Below are 12,824 nucleotides of genomic sequence, written 5' to 3'. Positions count from 1 at the left end.
GGAAGTAGGGTGCCAGCAAGCCGAGCGCCAATAACACTAGAGCACTGGTGTAGAAACCACCTTCAGCAGAGAGTGAATGAAAGTTTTTTGAACCGTATCGTTACTGGTGATGAAAAATGGGTCCTTTAATGGTTAGATAAAGATGAAACACCAGAACCGACCCCTAGAGATGGCCTTCACCTCAAAGAGATTCTCCTGTCTATTTGGTGGGATATGGCCGGTATTGTCTATTATGAACTTCTAGAACCAAACCAGACGATAAATGCTGATTATTATTCCCATCAGCTATCAAACCTTAGTGAGGCACTTAACAAAAATCGACCGTCTTTAGTGAATAGACGCAAAGTTGTGTTTCACCACGACAACGCAAGACCTCATACCGCAAGGCAAATATTAGGCAAGCTGAACGAGCTCGGATGGGAGCTAATGCCGCATCCACCATATTCTCCGGATATTGCACCTTGTGATTATCACCTTTTCCGTGGACTTCAATCCCATCAGAGTAACAAGAACTACTCCTCAAAAGAAGCTATAAAAAGGGATATCGAAGCGTATTGTGGCTCCAAGGACAACAAATTTTTTGAGCAGGGAATTAAAAATGTGCCTAAACGTTGGGAAGGCATGGTAAATAATGAAGGAAAATATATTATTGATTAATAAATACTTTAAAAAACGCACGAACTAATGGACTGACCTGTTACTTTGTTAGTTTTTACTAGGCATGGACACCAAAAAAGGCCGAATTAATTGCTCCCATTTTCACATTTACGATTTGAAATTTTACAAATTTTTTCTATATAAAAATGAGTAGCGCTTTACTTACTGTTATCCAATATATATTCCAAATCATCTGGGGACTCTATAGTTGGAAATTCACAATTTGTAGACTCTTTCAGTATTACGCTGATCTCCTTCGAAGCTTTCATTAGAAAGAGTGGCACAGAATTGCTTGCCAATTCTTTATGCAAAGCGCCCATGCCGCGCGCAACCGTAAAATCGAGCTCTACAAAGGCGGAAAAATTAAATTTACTATAATCTGTAATAATAAAAAATCCAATAAAATCAATTGCTAACCATGCATATTGGCACAGTCCAACACAACCGGCGCACTGCCATGCATCGCCACAGCCTTTGAGATACCCGTACGCACCCACTCGATAGCTGGGAAGTAGAGCGAACTGTGTATGGGACGCATGAGAATGTACTCAGTGCCGTTGGTGGTCTAAAATGGTTGAGTCAAAAGTATTAGGTTCGCATTTTTTTTTTTTTTGTTAGTCAATAAAAAATCCAATTTGCTGAATACCCTTAATTTGGATACGCTAAGTGCTGGCCTTGCGGCGCGATACACCAAATACGCCACATCTACTCCCACACCCAACAGCAAGCCTATTTCCACGCCAATTGCCAAACTGACAACGAATGTAATGGCGCCGGGAAGCAATTCACGACGACTGCAGCGCCACAGTGGTTTAACGACCTGGAAAGAAATTTGGTAAGATAAGTTTTTGTTTAAATTTTTTATTTTAAACATAGTTGCTATTTAGAAGAACTCAAGATTATCATAAAAATCTAAGTATTATAAAAAAACGTAAATAATTCAAGAAATAAATAAATCTGATTCAAATGCTTGCAAATACTCGTTTGAAAAAATTTTCAGTTTGACATGAACAGTTGGAATAATTTAAACTCACTTTTAATGGAGTGGTAATTAAAGGATTCATTAAAGGATGACAGGAATAGTAATTCAAAGAGATCTAGGTCAATTGCCCGAAGAGAAAGCCCACTTGAACGAAAGACATAGATCCGTCCTTTGTGATGATTGGTAAAGTTAATATCGGGTGTTTTCTTTAGAGCTTAAGAACTTCAAATGATAACACAGTACAGAAATATTCTTGGAATGCATATTTTTATTATAATTTGGTCGATAATTTCATATCCGGCATACAGTCTGTGTCAGAAAAAAGGAAACGTGAATATTCATGAAGTATAAAATAAATATATTTAAAATGGTTTTACATGAAAGTATATACAAAACTACGACTCGCAATTAGTCAATAAGCCGTGTAGTCGTCATCGTTGTCGAGTATAGCCTGGCATCTTCTTCATGCTTTGAACCAGCTTTTCTGCGTAGCTCGTCGACAAAAAGGACTACATTTTGCGAACTTAACGCACAATTGCTTTATATCAAGAACTGGCCTTCCGGCAAGATGCGTTTTCATAGTTCCCCACACATTTTCAATGGGGTTGACGTCGGGGATTGGGAAGGCCAGTCCAATACTGTGACGCCATTTTCTTGTTTTGTTGTTTCTCAATGTGTTTTTCTGAGAGCAGTGGATTTGATGATTTGGGACGGTAAGATATGTTCACCTCCTTCAGTCGACGTTCGATGGTGTTAATACTCACGTCTATTCCCTTTTTAGCAAGAACTGATCATGATTGGCGTAGTCACAAAGAAGGGTCCCGCTTGAAAAGTTGGACGATCACGTTATTCTGGTTTTTTTCGTCACTCGCTTCAAGCCGCGCTCGGAAAAGTCAACAACATTTTTGTACACTTTATATCGCTCATTCCACATCACAACAAACTTTTTTGTTTCTTAATCACTTTTGCAGCCGTGGCGTAAGATAATTTCGGCCCTTTCGAATGCGTGCATAAAAATACCGCCTCAAAACGCTTCGCGTACTTCTCACTCATTTTTTTGGTTGCGTTTGCGGGAAAGTCTCGAACGACGGTAACCTGAGTTAGCACTGGCGTCGTAGCCCTTGAGTGAGACTATTATGCAGCACAAAGCAAAACGAAATATATCTTGAAGTTACAAGATAAAAACCGTTTATTTTCTTCTGACACAGACTGCGTATCCGCCGCGGCTGCGAGTTACATGGCCCTTTCGATCAGTCCAATTTTTGACTACTTTTTCCAATAAATCTGGCCGTATGGCGTCAATGGTGGCTTCAATAATGCAATAAATCGATTGCCAAGTTGGCGTCTTAGTGGAACCAAATGTCGTCGATGTTTAGCTGATTAATTTGTGGAAAGAAAAATTCAGTCAGCATGGCTCGATAGAACTCGCCATTCATCGTCATGGCAGCTTTTTCCTCATTTCGAAAGAAATAAGGACAGATGAAACCGCCAGGTAAATTTCCAAAATTTGCAAGCGTTGTCAGTCTAAATAGTGGAAAAACCCACCGGTCGTTGCTTAGGGACAACGCATTTTTACTGTTTAGAGCGCCATCTATGTTTCACATTTTTCTGCCAGAAGGATCGCACAGATTGTTGAGGACTTCGCTAAATTTGATGTGTCTGCGCTATTACTGCGGTTGCCCGCTTCCTCTTATTGGCGCCACTGATGCAATGAGTACTGTGTGTTTTTCTTTGTTTTTCCTTGTATGTAACAGCCACAATGCAAATAATGCAATTAAGCTGACTATTGTGCTGGAAGGATGGAAAGGATAAGGTTTTAGGGTTGAGGAATGAGATGTTTTTTTTTTTTTTTAGAAACTTGGAAAGTAGGTAAATTTGGAAAAGTACGCAAACCATGCTTTACGTGGGATTCATACCCACAACCTCTAGGATGGTAGGCTAGTGCACTTGCGCTAGACTACCGAGGCCGCTAAATCTTACTGAACAGAAATGTCAACACAGTTTGCCATTCTCATCAGTCAAACCATAGTTATCGACAGCAATAGTTCTCAGGCAGCTGAAAAAACACCCTATACATGAACATTTTCAAATCTCGATAAATATGTAGTTTTCAATCGTATGTATATTTAGCCTAAAGAGTAGCGTTACTAATGATACTACAAGGTTGCGCAAAATTAATCACCTATCAGAAGATTTATAATTTTTGCAAATGGCATCATACGTCAATCACATTTCACACTTGTGAACTTGTTATTGAAAAAATTGGATGATTAATTTTGTGCCACCTTGTACTACTTAGCAGTTTTACTGCTCATAATGTTTCGAAATGTCCATTCAACTCACGCATAGAAGGTAAATCTAAACAAATAAAATTCTTTCATGCCACTCACCTCAAATTCGATCATGAATATCACCGCCGATATGATGACTGCGCTCAATGCCGCTTTTGGAATGTATTGGAAGTAGGGTGCCAGCAAGCCGAGCGCCAATAACACCAAAGCACTGGTGTAGAAACCACCAATGGGTGTACGCACACCACTCGCATGATTCACAGCACTGCGTGAGAAAGAGCCAGTAACCGGCATTGAAGAGAAAAACGAACCGACAACATTGGAGAGTGAAAGCGCAATCAATTCACGTGTCGGACTTATGCCAGCACTGCTGAAAGCCTTCGATATGGCAACATTTCCCAGCACCGCGATTATGGGCAATATAAGCATGGAGGGCCCAAGCTCTTTAAGCTACCCGAAAAATAGAACCGGAAATATAGAAATTACTTGTGCATATTTTATTTAACTATTTGGTGTCTAAAAAGTATTTTACCATATCGACATAATCCTGTTCGATCGCAGTGCCATTTGGTAGCTGTATTGTGGTATGGAATTTGGGCACTTCAACATCTGGGAAACCGCTCTTTACTTTCCCCGTCAAGACAAAGGGACATGATTCGCGTGTCTCACAAGTGTTGTATGCTAAAATACTAGCGATGAGCACAATTAAGGCATTGCGACCCGTTGCAATGACCCAAAGCGTGCCGCTCAGTACACGACGGCCGGGTATTTTTACATCTTTCAGTTTCTGGAAAAAAAGAGCAAGAAAAATATTCATAAAGATGAAAAATTCGATTCAAATTTAGTGAGAAGAAATAAGCTGATTAGTATTAGAAAAACGTCTTGCACTTCTAAACGAACGTCCTGTCGAACCATTATCAAGTATTGTTCATATCTCTAAAAGTTATTATTTCTGCTAACCAGAATTAAAATTATAATTTATATAAAGCACTATCTGCTGTGGCTATTGGCTATCTCTAGATATCTATCAGACATTTTACATGTTCCTGTGATCAAATTTTTGTGCAAGTAACATTTCTCTGACCTGGGTTTCGGGACATAGGCACATGGAGGGAAATGAAATTGCTGATGACCTTTCCAGGGATGGGTTGTTGTGGTTGTTGTTGTTGTAGCAGCATAAACATTCCCCATGCATATACGAGGAATGCTGCTGAAGTGACAGTCCTTGGCCGGATATAAATCCGGGTCGTTCCGGTTACGTAGAACCGACTGTCGTGGGAACGACCAGGTTTGCCTGAATTGGTTTCAGAGGTCTCCCACTCGGTCATCGGCATCCGCCTGACTGTTGTTAAAGAGGAATTGCACAACTTATTTCTCAGGAAAGCACAGATCGGATGGAGCTCTATTCCTCCGTGTGGTATTTCGAAAACCCTGTTACCCCAGTACAATAGCCGGGGGACTGAGAAAGTTCTAGAGACTCCACTCCATTCAATCTCCAAACGTGTAGCTGTGCTTATCGGTCATTGGACGATCGGCACTCACGCAAAAAAGCTAGGTTTACCATTTAATCCCCATCACAGAAGCTGTGAGGACCTTTCAGAGAAGTACACTTTTTAGCATTTTATCTGTAAATATCCGGGTTTGACAGCCAGACAATTAAGGTCCCTGAGTGCTGCTTTCTTCGGCAGCCCGAGGCAGTGGTCCAACCTAAATCCCATCAACCTTCTCCTAAATATCTTCAGCTCTAGTTGGCTGTAGTTATTTGCCTGTTGGAGGGTATCAAAACGGGGCTTTATTGCTACTTGGCGAGTGCCAGTCTGGTACTTCACGTATCTATGGTCCAATTAGCCCACTACTTGACAAGGCACACTAAACCGTCACTTTGCGAGTGTGAAGTATCTGTTGATGTTTTAATACTAGGTTCCGTCCTTTAGGTAACCAATAACGGCAATTTTGCTTATTTACACTTCCATTTAAATGGAAATGAGCTGCATCACTTCAGAAGATAGTGCTTACCGTACGAAATCGCTCCAGCATTGTCCCACAGAAGGTGTTTGCCGTAGCCGAATCGGTTTGTGCGTGACTGCCATTCGGAATTCAGAGAAAACGTATGTTCGAATCTCGGCGAAACACCAAAATGAAGAAAAAATGTTTTCTAATAGCAATCGATCCTCGGCAGGCAATGGCTCCGAGTGTATTTCTGCCATGAAAAATCTCCTCATAAAAATATCTGCCGTTCGGAGTTGGCTTGAAACTGTAGGCCCCTCCATTTGAGGAACAGCATCAAGACGCAAGCCACAAATAGGAGGAGGAACTCGGCAAAACACCCAAAAAGGATCTCGCAGAAATTTTTACACAAATCGCGATGGTTGAACTTAAATGCTTCTACGAGTTGAAGGGGTGAAGGATCTAAGACCCTCGCTCCATATTTTGAGCACAATAGTTTTTGCAAGTCCTAGGCGAGCCATTCTCTTGCGCATCGGCTGACGCGGATTATCGTCCAAATTCGTAGCGACGAGTTCAATATTTCCACTAGCCCTCGATGTATCCACTATTTGCCACCGAACTTGTTGCCCGGAACGCATCAAATTTTCACTTGGGGTATCACGTAAACGTCAATTATTGTAACGTCAACCAAAATACTTCGTTTGCGAACGCACGTTGGCCACCCATTCACTGCGACATCGTGACTAAATACCTAACCCTCATGAATAACGCAGCTAATGCGGTCCCCTCCCACTCATATGCTCAGCGGTTAGGAACAAACTTTAAATTTAAAAACTAATTCTGCCACCGGACACCCTGTATTATTATTTGGGATTTAGCATTGCGACCTGAAAGATCTCCTAGGTATTGCCTCCCTTCCACATAACAAGAATGCACTTATTTCCATAAATTTACTCACCCGCAACAGGAGCAATATGGTGATTGCAATGATGCCCAATGTAAAATCGCCGTAGCGAATATTGTCCAAATTGGTAAAAACCGATTGCATGGTTTTCAAAAAGCCTGAACCGCCACCCCCGCCGCGAATACCCAGCAGGCCCTGAAACGTGCACAGTTTATCAATAAAAGAACTGCATAAAATTTAGAAATCGGTGAAATATTATATACAAGGTGGCGCAAAATTAAGCATCCAATTTTGTTTTTGAATAATTTTCTTACTAAATACAAAAAATATTAAATGCAAAAAAAAATTTTGAGTGATGAAAATCTTTCTTTTGACCTTTAAGCGTTCCTTTGCTTGTCTGTATACTGCAGCTGTCCAGTTCACAAGTGTCAAATATGATTTGCAAGAAATATAAATCTATGGTGATTAATTTTGCACCACTTTGTATATGAACCCCTATAGTGTACTTACTTTCAACTGTGAGGTGCCAATTATGACCGCTGTCGCTGAGGTGAAACCCACGGTAACTGGCAGTGAAATTAGGTCCACAAGTGCGCCTTTATGTAAACATGAAGAATAAAAGTTTCCACATTCAAATTATTCCATTCAATTACTTCATATGCAAAGGTGCCTACCTAAGCGCAGCACAGCCATTAGAAACTCAACAATTCCCGAGATCAAGCAAAGCAATATCGCATAAGCTGGACCTGAGTTCAAACCGAAGCTCGTATGCCGGCTGGTCATTAGCGCCAGCAATGCTGTTGGTCCGATAGTAACTTGTCGGCAGGAGCCCAAAAAGGCATAAACAATGCCACCAATAAATGCAGAGTACAGGCCATACTGAAAAGTTTCGAGGTAGATGGATATGTGAATATGTAGTGGTGAAAAATATTTATAGTTATTTGTCAAGATGCATGGGGCGGGCACTCACTTGTGGCTCCAGCCCGGCCAATGTTGCATAGGCCAGACCCTGTGGCAATACCGTTAGACCCACAGTAATGCCCGCAATCAGATCGGCTATAGCATCTTGCGCCGTATAGCCATGTAACCACTTGATGCCCGGCAGTAGTCGGTAAGCGACGTCCAGTGGTCTCATGATTCAATAGAGCTGAAATAGAAAATTGTAAACTTTAAGTTAAGTGCTTGTTTGTGACAAGCTACAAATTACTTTTTAACTACACTTTAGAGTAGCGCACACATAATTGTTTATAACAAAGGCTGTAATCGTAACGAAGTTTGCATGTTCAGTAAACTTATTATTAATATTTCCAATCCAATTATTATTTCTTTAGTAGTTTTAAATGGAAATACATTTTAAAAACTCCCTGCATTGTGTTGGAATAATAATAGGCGCATAATAGGACTTATCTATTATTGCACGCTTTGCAGTCGCAATTTCAGTTTGTAAAGCCTATTTATAATAGTTTTCAATAGGAGTTGACACCCTACTGAAAATTTTAGTTAAATGCAAAGGAATGTAATGGGAAGATTGGATTATGGGCTGATTTACTTTTAGCAATGTTATAAAAAGAACACTTGATATTTTTCAATTATTTTTGTTTAACTTAAAGTAACAAGTTCTGGCCATATTCCGATCCTCTCACGATCTAGGCGGCGATTAAAATGTAATATTGTACTTAAACCAAAGGTCTTTAAGAACTTTTTTGACTAAACCCAGTCGTGTGTAACAGCATTTAAAAATGGAGATAAAAACAAAGATAATTCGAAATATTCAATGTAACCAGGTTGTCCCTGAAATAAGCGATATTAGGTGCATTCGCTTTGCCATTTCTCTGCCCCCCAATATAAGTATAAAAATGTCCCCACAATCACCGGATTGGAACGTCGTTGAAAATTAGAGGTCGGCTTTGAAGGCAAATTTAAGAAAATTTGACATCCGTAAAAAATCTGACTGTCGAAGAAAGGAGCACCCAGTGGTCTTAATCATCTAGCTGCCAAACCCGTACATTTACAGAGAAAGTGCTCAACAGCCTCCTTCTATGAAATGTCCCCACAGATCCCTACTCCTGCTACTACTATTTTTTACCTTACTTTCCTTTTAATACTTTCTCCAACTTATACTTCTTTACTACTATCTGTAATTTTAATTCTAATTTTAGTTTCGATTTTACTGTTAATCCGTTTATGTAAACTATTCTTAAGGTCAATCATTGTAAAAATAACCTATGGTTGTATGTTGACTTTAATAATAAATAAATAAATAAATAAAATAAAAATTCTGCAATGAGGGTTAAATAGTAACCCTAGCTTTTCTGCGATAAACACTGCTACGAGTGTGGAAATTGAATAGCGAGGAGTACAAAGGACTTTCTGAGTCCTACATATATTGTACTGGGGCCAAAGGGTTTTCGAAATAGCACATGAAGAAAGGGAGCTCCATCTTTTTTGCGTTTTCCTGGGAAATAATATGGCAGTTCCCCTTTAACAACTGTCAGGGGGATACCGATGCCCGGGTAGGCGATCTCTGAGGCCAATTCAGTTTCTTCCTGGCAAGAGAGCCAGACCAGAGAAATGTTACCTGCACACCCAAGAGATTTGATCTCCTCCTTACAGGACTTTACTAGTTTCGATCTGCACTATTGCGTCGTCAGAGCCTTGATTGCGGCTTGACTATCGCAGAAAATGTTAATATCTCCCTCGCTCCCGCGCTCCCTAAGCATGTTGCATGTCTGCAGGATCGCAAAGACTTCTGCTGGAAAAACACTAGCAGTATTACATTTTAACGGAGATAGATAAATTGGAGATTTAGAGAAACCCCTACTCCGACTCCCAATTCCATCTTGGAACCGTCAGTGAAGACAGAGGTGCAAGCTTCGGTGCAGATTTTCCGCTCGATCCAATCCTGCCTATTTGGAAAGACTGCTCTAGCGGATAGGGAGATCTGTTCGAAGTTCGGAAAAATACGGTGTTAACTGCCTGAAAATGCTACCATGTCACTTGAGAGATTGCCTCCAGAGGCCAATCTCCTTTAACCTAATTGCACTTTGAGCTGTGATGGAAATAACGTAAATGTGAATGGGAACTAAGTACAAAACGACATTCAGGGCAGCACTGGGGAAAGTTTTACACGCTGCGGTGATGCCAATACATGCAGTGCTTTACAACCTCCGCAGTTTAGTAATATTATAGCCCTTCCGAAGAGCTTGCCACCAAACCAGGCATCCATACGTTAAAATTGGTAAAACCGCTGCGCTGTACATCCACAGCACGACCTGTGGCTCGAGTCCCCATTTGTTACCAAACATATTGTACGGCGGCCGCCGTAGCCGAAAGGGTTGGTGCGTGACTACCATCCGGAATTCAGAGAGAGAACGTCGGTTTCGAATCTCGGTGAGAGATCAAAATTAAGAAAAAGTTTTTTCTAATAGCGGTCGCCCCCCGGCAGGCAATGGCAAACTTCCGAGTGTATTTCCGCCATGAAAAATCTCCTCATAAAAATATTTGCCGTTCGGAGTCGGCTTGAAACTGTAGGTCCCTCCATTTGTGGAACAATATCAAGACGCACACCACAAATAGGAGGAGGAGCTCGGCCAAACATCCAAAAAGGGTGTACGCGCCAATTATATATATACATATATATATACCCGATTTTCAATGTATAGCTTCCAATGGAGTTTGGAGTCAAGTGGTGGTTAATTTGGGAAGTCGAAAGGGTGGATGTTTATATTTTCTGGTAAATAGCACCAGCTCCGTTTTGTCAGAGTTGACTCGGAGGCCGCAAGTGGCAGCCCAGCGACTGAGTACAGCCAGTGACCATTCCAAAATCTCAGCCATGACTGAGGAAAACGGTCTCGATACCATCAGGACCAAGTCATCGGCGTATGCTACTACGTTAACCCCACCCTTATTTAGCATTATCAGAGCTTCATCAATAGCAACTAGTCAAAGTAGGGGCGAAAGGGCACCACCTTGCGGCATCCCCCTGTGAACGAATCTAGTGACTTTAGCCCCTCTAGCAACCGCATTAACTTCCCTGCAGCCAAGCAGGGACGAGCTCCAAAGACAGATAGGTATTTCCACCTCTAGTTCCTTGACAGTTCTAATACCACCTTGAATAGCCGAATCTTGGCTTTTCCAATAGTTACATTTCAATAGCTATCAATGTTACCAATCCAGCTGTAAAGGAATCTGCATGGTTTGCCACTTCATCATGCATTGTTTCACGCTTGGCGAACGTTTGGAAATTAGTAAAACATATTATCGAAATTTCGTCTGAATGGTAAATAGGTGAATCCATATTTTAGCCAAAAATCGTATTCTCGGATAAGATCCATTTTAGGCTCAGTGGCTATGTTTCGGAAAATTTCTGTTATTGAAGCGAACACGACTCGCAGGCGTTCGACCAGGCATCAATGCATACATAAAGATTGTTCGTTTAGTACAGTTTATCGCAAAACGGTATCATCATCATTACCGCTATCATCAGTGGTCCTCAGTATACAGCGATGTACACTGGCTTTCTATTGCCAGCGCATGACATCATCGATATATCCGAACTGTGACACCAACGAGGCGGCACTATATGCCCTACAAGCGACGCAACACTCATGCCTCGATGGAGAAATTCGAAGACCGGATCATTTCAAATTGTTTTGGCTATGATTATGCGGCTTCAGAGCTCTCAATTATTTTCTCTTCATCTAAGTTAACAAGTCACAACCACTTTGGACGAGCTCGAGGTCAGTCGTTCCCACGACAGTCGGTTCTGCATAACCGGAACGACACGGAATATGTAATGGGGAATGTTTATGCTGTTACAACAACAACAACACGAGGCCAATATTTGAATGGCTTTTGTCGGATTAACGCCGCACTTATAAGGACGAATCATCAACAATTCGAACGACCGCTTGTAGCTATAACCAGCGGGCCTTAATATAAATGAAGAAAAGACGAAGTACATGACACGAACCTTTCATGATAGTCACATCAGAATCGGAAGTTATGTTTTTGAGTTCATGCAAGAGTTTAAATACTTAGGCGTAGTACTCAGCATAAATAAGGCTATGTCCTTATCTATACATGACCGTATTCAGGCAGCTAACAGAGCATATTTTGGCCATATCAAACTTATGAAGTCTTTATTGATATCTAAGGAACCAAAATTGCAGATGTACAAAAGTATAATAAGACCGGTTCTCACCTACGGCTGTGAAACATGGGTCCTTAAAGTTAATGAAGTGAATTTACTGATGCGATTTGAAAGAAAAATTCTTAGAAGAATATTCCGCCCTATACAATTAGAAGACGATACATACCGTATACGGTATAACCACGAGCTCAGTGGTTTAATCGCGGGTGGAAATGCAATGTTAAGTCCCAAAGGTTAAGGTGGTATGGACTCATTTTAAGGATGAGCAGCGAAAGAACGACCAAAAAAGTATTTGAAGCAAACCCTGAGGGAGCAAGAAGGAGAGGCCGGCTAAGCAGACGATGGTTGCAAGACGTAGAAGACGATGTACGAAAGATGAAAATCCCACAACATAGCGCGAAAGCGGACTGTCGAGGAGGCAATGGTCCACCCCGGGCTGTAACGCCAAGATGATGATGATGATGCTTGCAGCTCTGCTAGTGCAGCGGAGACTGTCATTGAAATGATATGCCACTCCATTCATTATGACATGAATGTGGATTGAAAATTTGGTCAATCAATCAATTTGATATCTCCCACTGTTGTTGTTTTATTTAAATTTATTTTACTATTGTTCTTATCCAATAGTGAAGCGAGTGGAACGGTAGAGGACAACAGGGGGGTTCGGTAGATACAGGGTCCGGCGCTCGAAGTGTAACCAATTTCAGCAGATGCACGGGCATCAGAATGGCTAAAAAACAACGTTCCGGACGTCCACACAATGGCAAATTCACCAGACGCGAATCCGATGGATTATTCTCTTTGGGCCATTTTAGAGAGCAACGTTCGAACTGAAAGTTTTACCCGTCTCGAGGCGTTGAAAAAAGCCATTGTCCGCAAGTGGGCCAAAAT

General features: G+C 41.2%; 1 protein-coding gene across 6 annotated transcripts in view; it reads right to left on the bottom strand.

The window, feature by feature from the left end:
• The window catches only part of LOC128860221 (sodium-independent sulfate anion transporter), a 47,125-nt gene that overhangs the window by 11,250 nt on the left and 23,051 nt on the right, over positions 1–12,824 (bottom strand). For 5 of the 6 annotated variants that reach the window (XM_054097574.1, XM_054097579.1, XM_054097577.1 and 2 more), the window contains exons 2-10: positions 7,752–7,928; positions 7,456–7,660; positions 7,292–7,377; positions 6,836–6,976; positions 4,463–4,717; positions 4,030–4,380; positions 1,304–1,477; positions 1,075–1,222; positions 824–1,003 (exon numbers count right to left, since the gene is read on the bottom strand). In XM_054097574.1, coding sequence (XP_053953549.1) covers positions 824–1,003; positions 1,075–1,222; positions 1,304–1,477; positions 4,030–4,380; positions 4,463–4,717; positions 6,836–6,976; positions 7,292–7,377; positions 7,456–7,660; positions 7,752–7,916 — 1,705 coding nt within the window. In that variant the 5' untranslated portion in view covers positions 7,917–7,928. Of the gene's footprint in view, positions 1–823; positions 1,004–1,074; positions 1,223–1,303; positions 1,478–4,029; positions 4,381–4,462; positions 4,718–6,835; positions 6,977–7,291; positions 7,378–7,455; positions 7,661–7,751; positions 7,929–7,988; positions 8,083–12,824 lie in introns of those variants that run through there. The other variant, XM_054097576.1, reaches the window with a different exon arrangement.

This window comes from Anastrepha ludens, chromosome 4, assembly GCF_028408465.1.
Source record: "Anastrepha ludens isolate Willacy chromosome 4, idAnaLude1.1, whole genome shotgun sequence".
In the NCBI taxonomy this organism is placed as follows: domain Eukaryota; kingdom Metazoa; phylum Arthropoda; class Insecta; order Diptera; family Tephritidae; genus Anastrepha; species Anastrepha ludens.
This window is presented reverse-complemented; position numbering and strand designations above follow the sequence as displayed.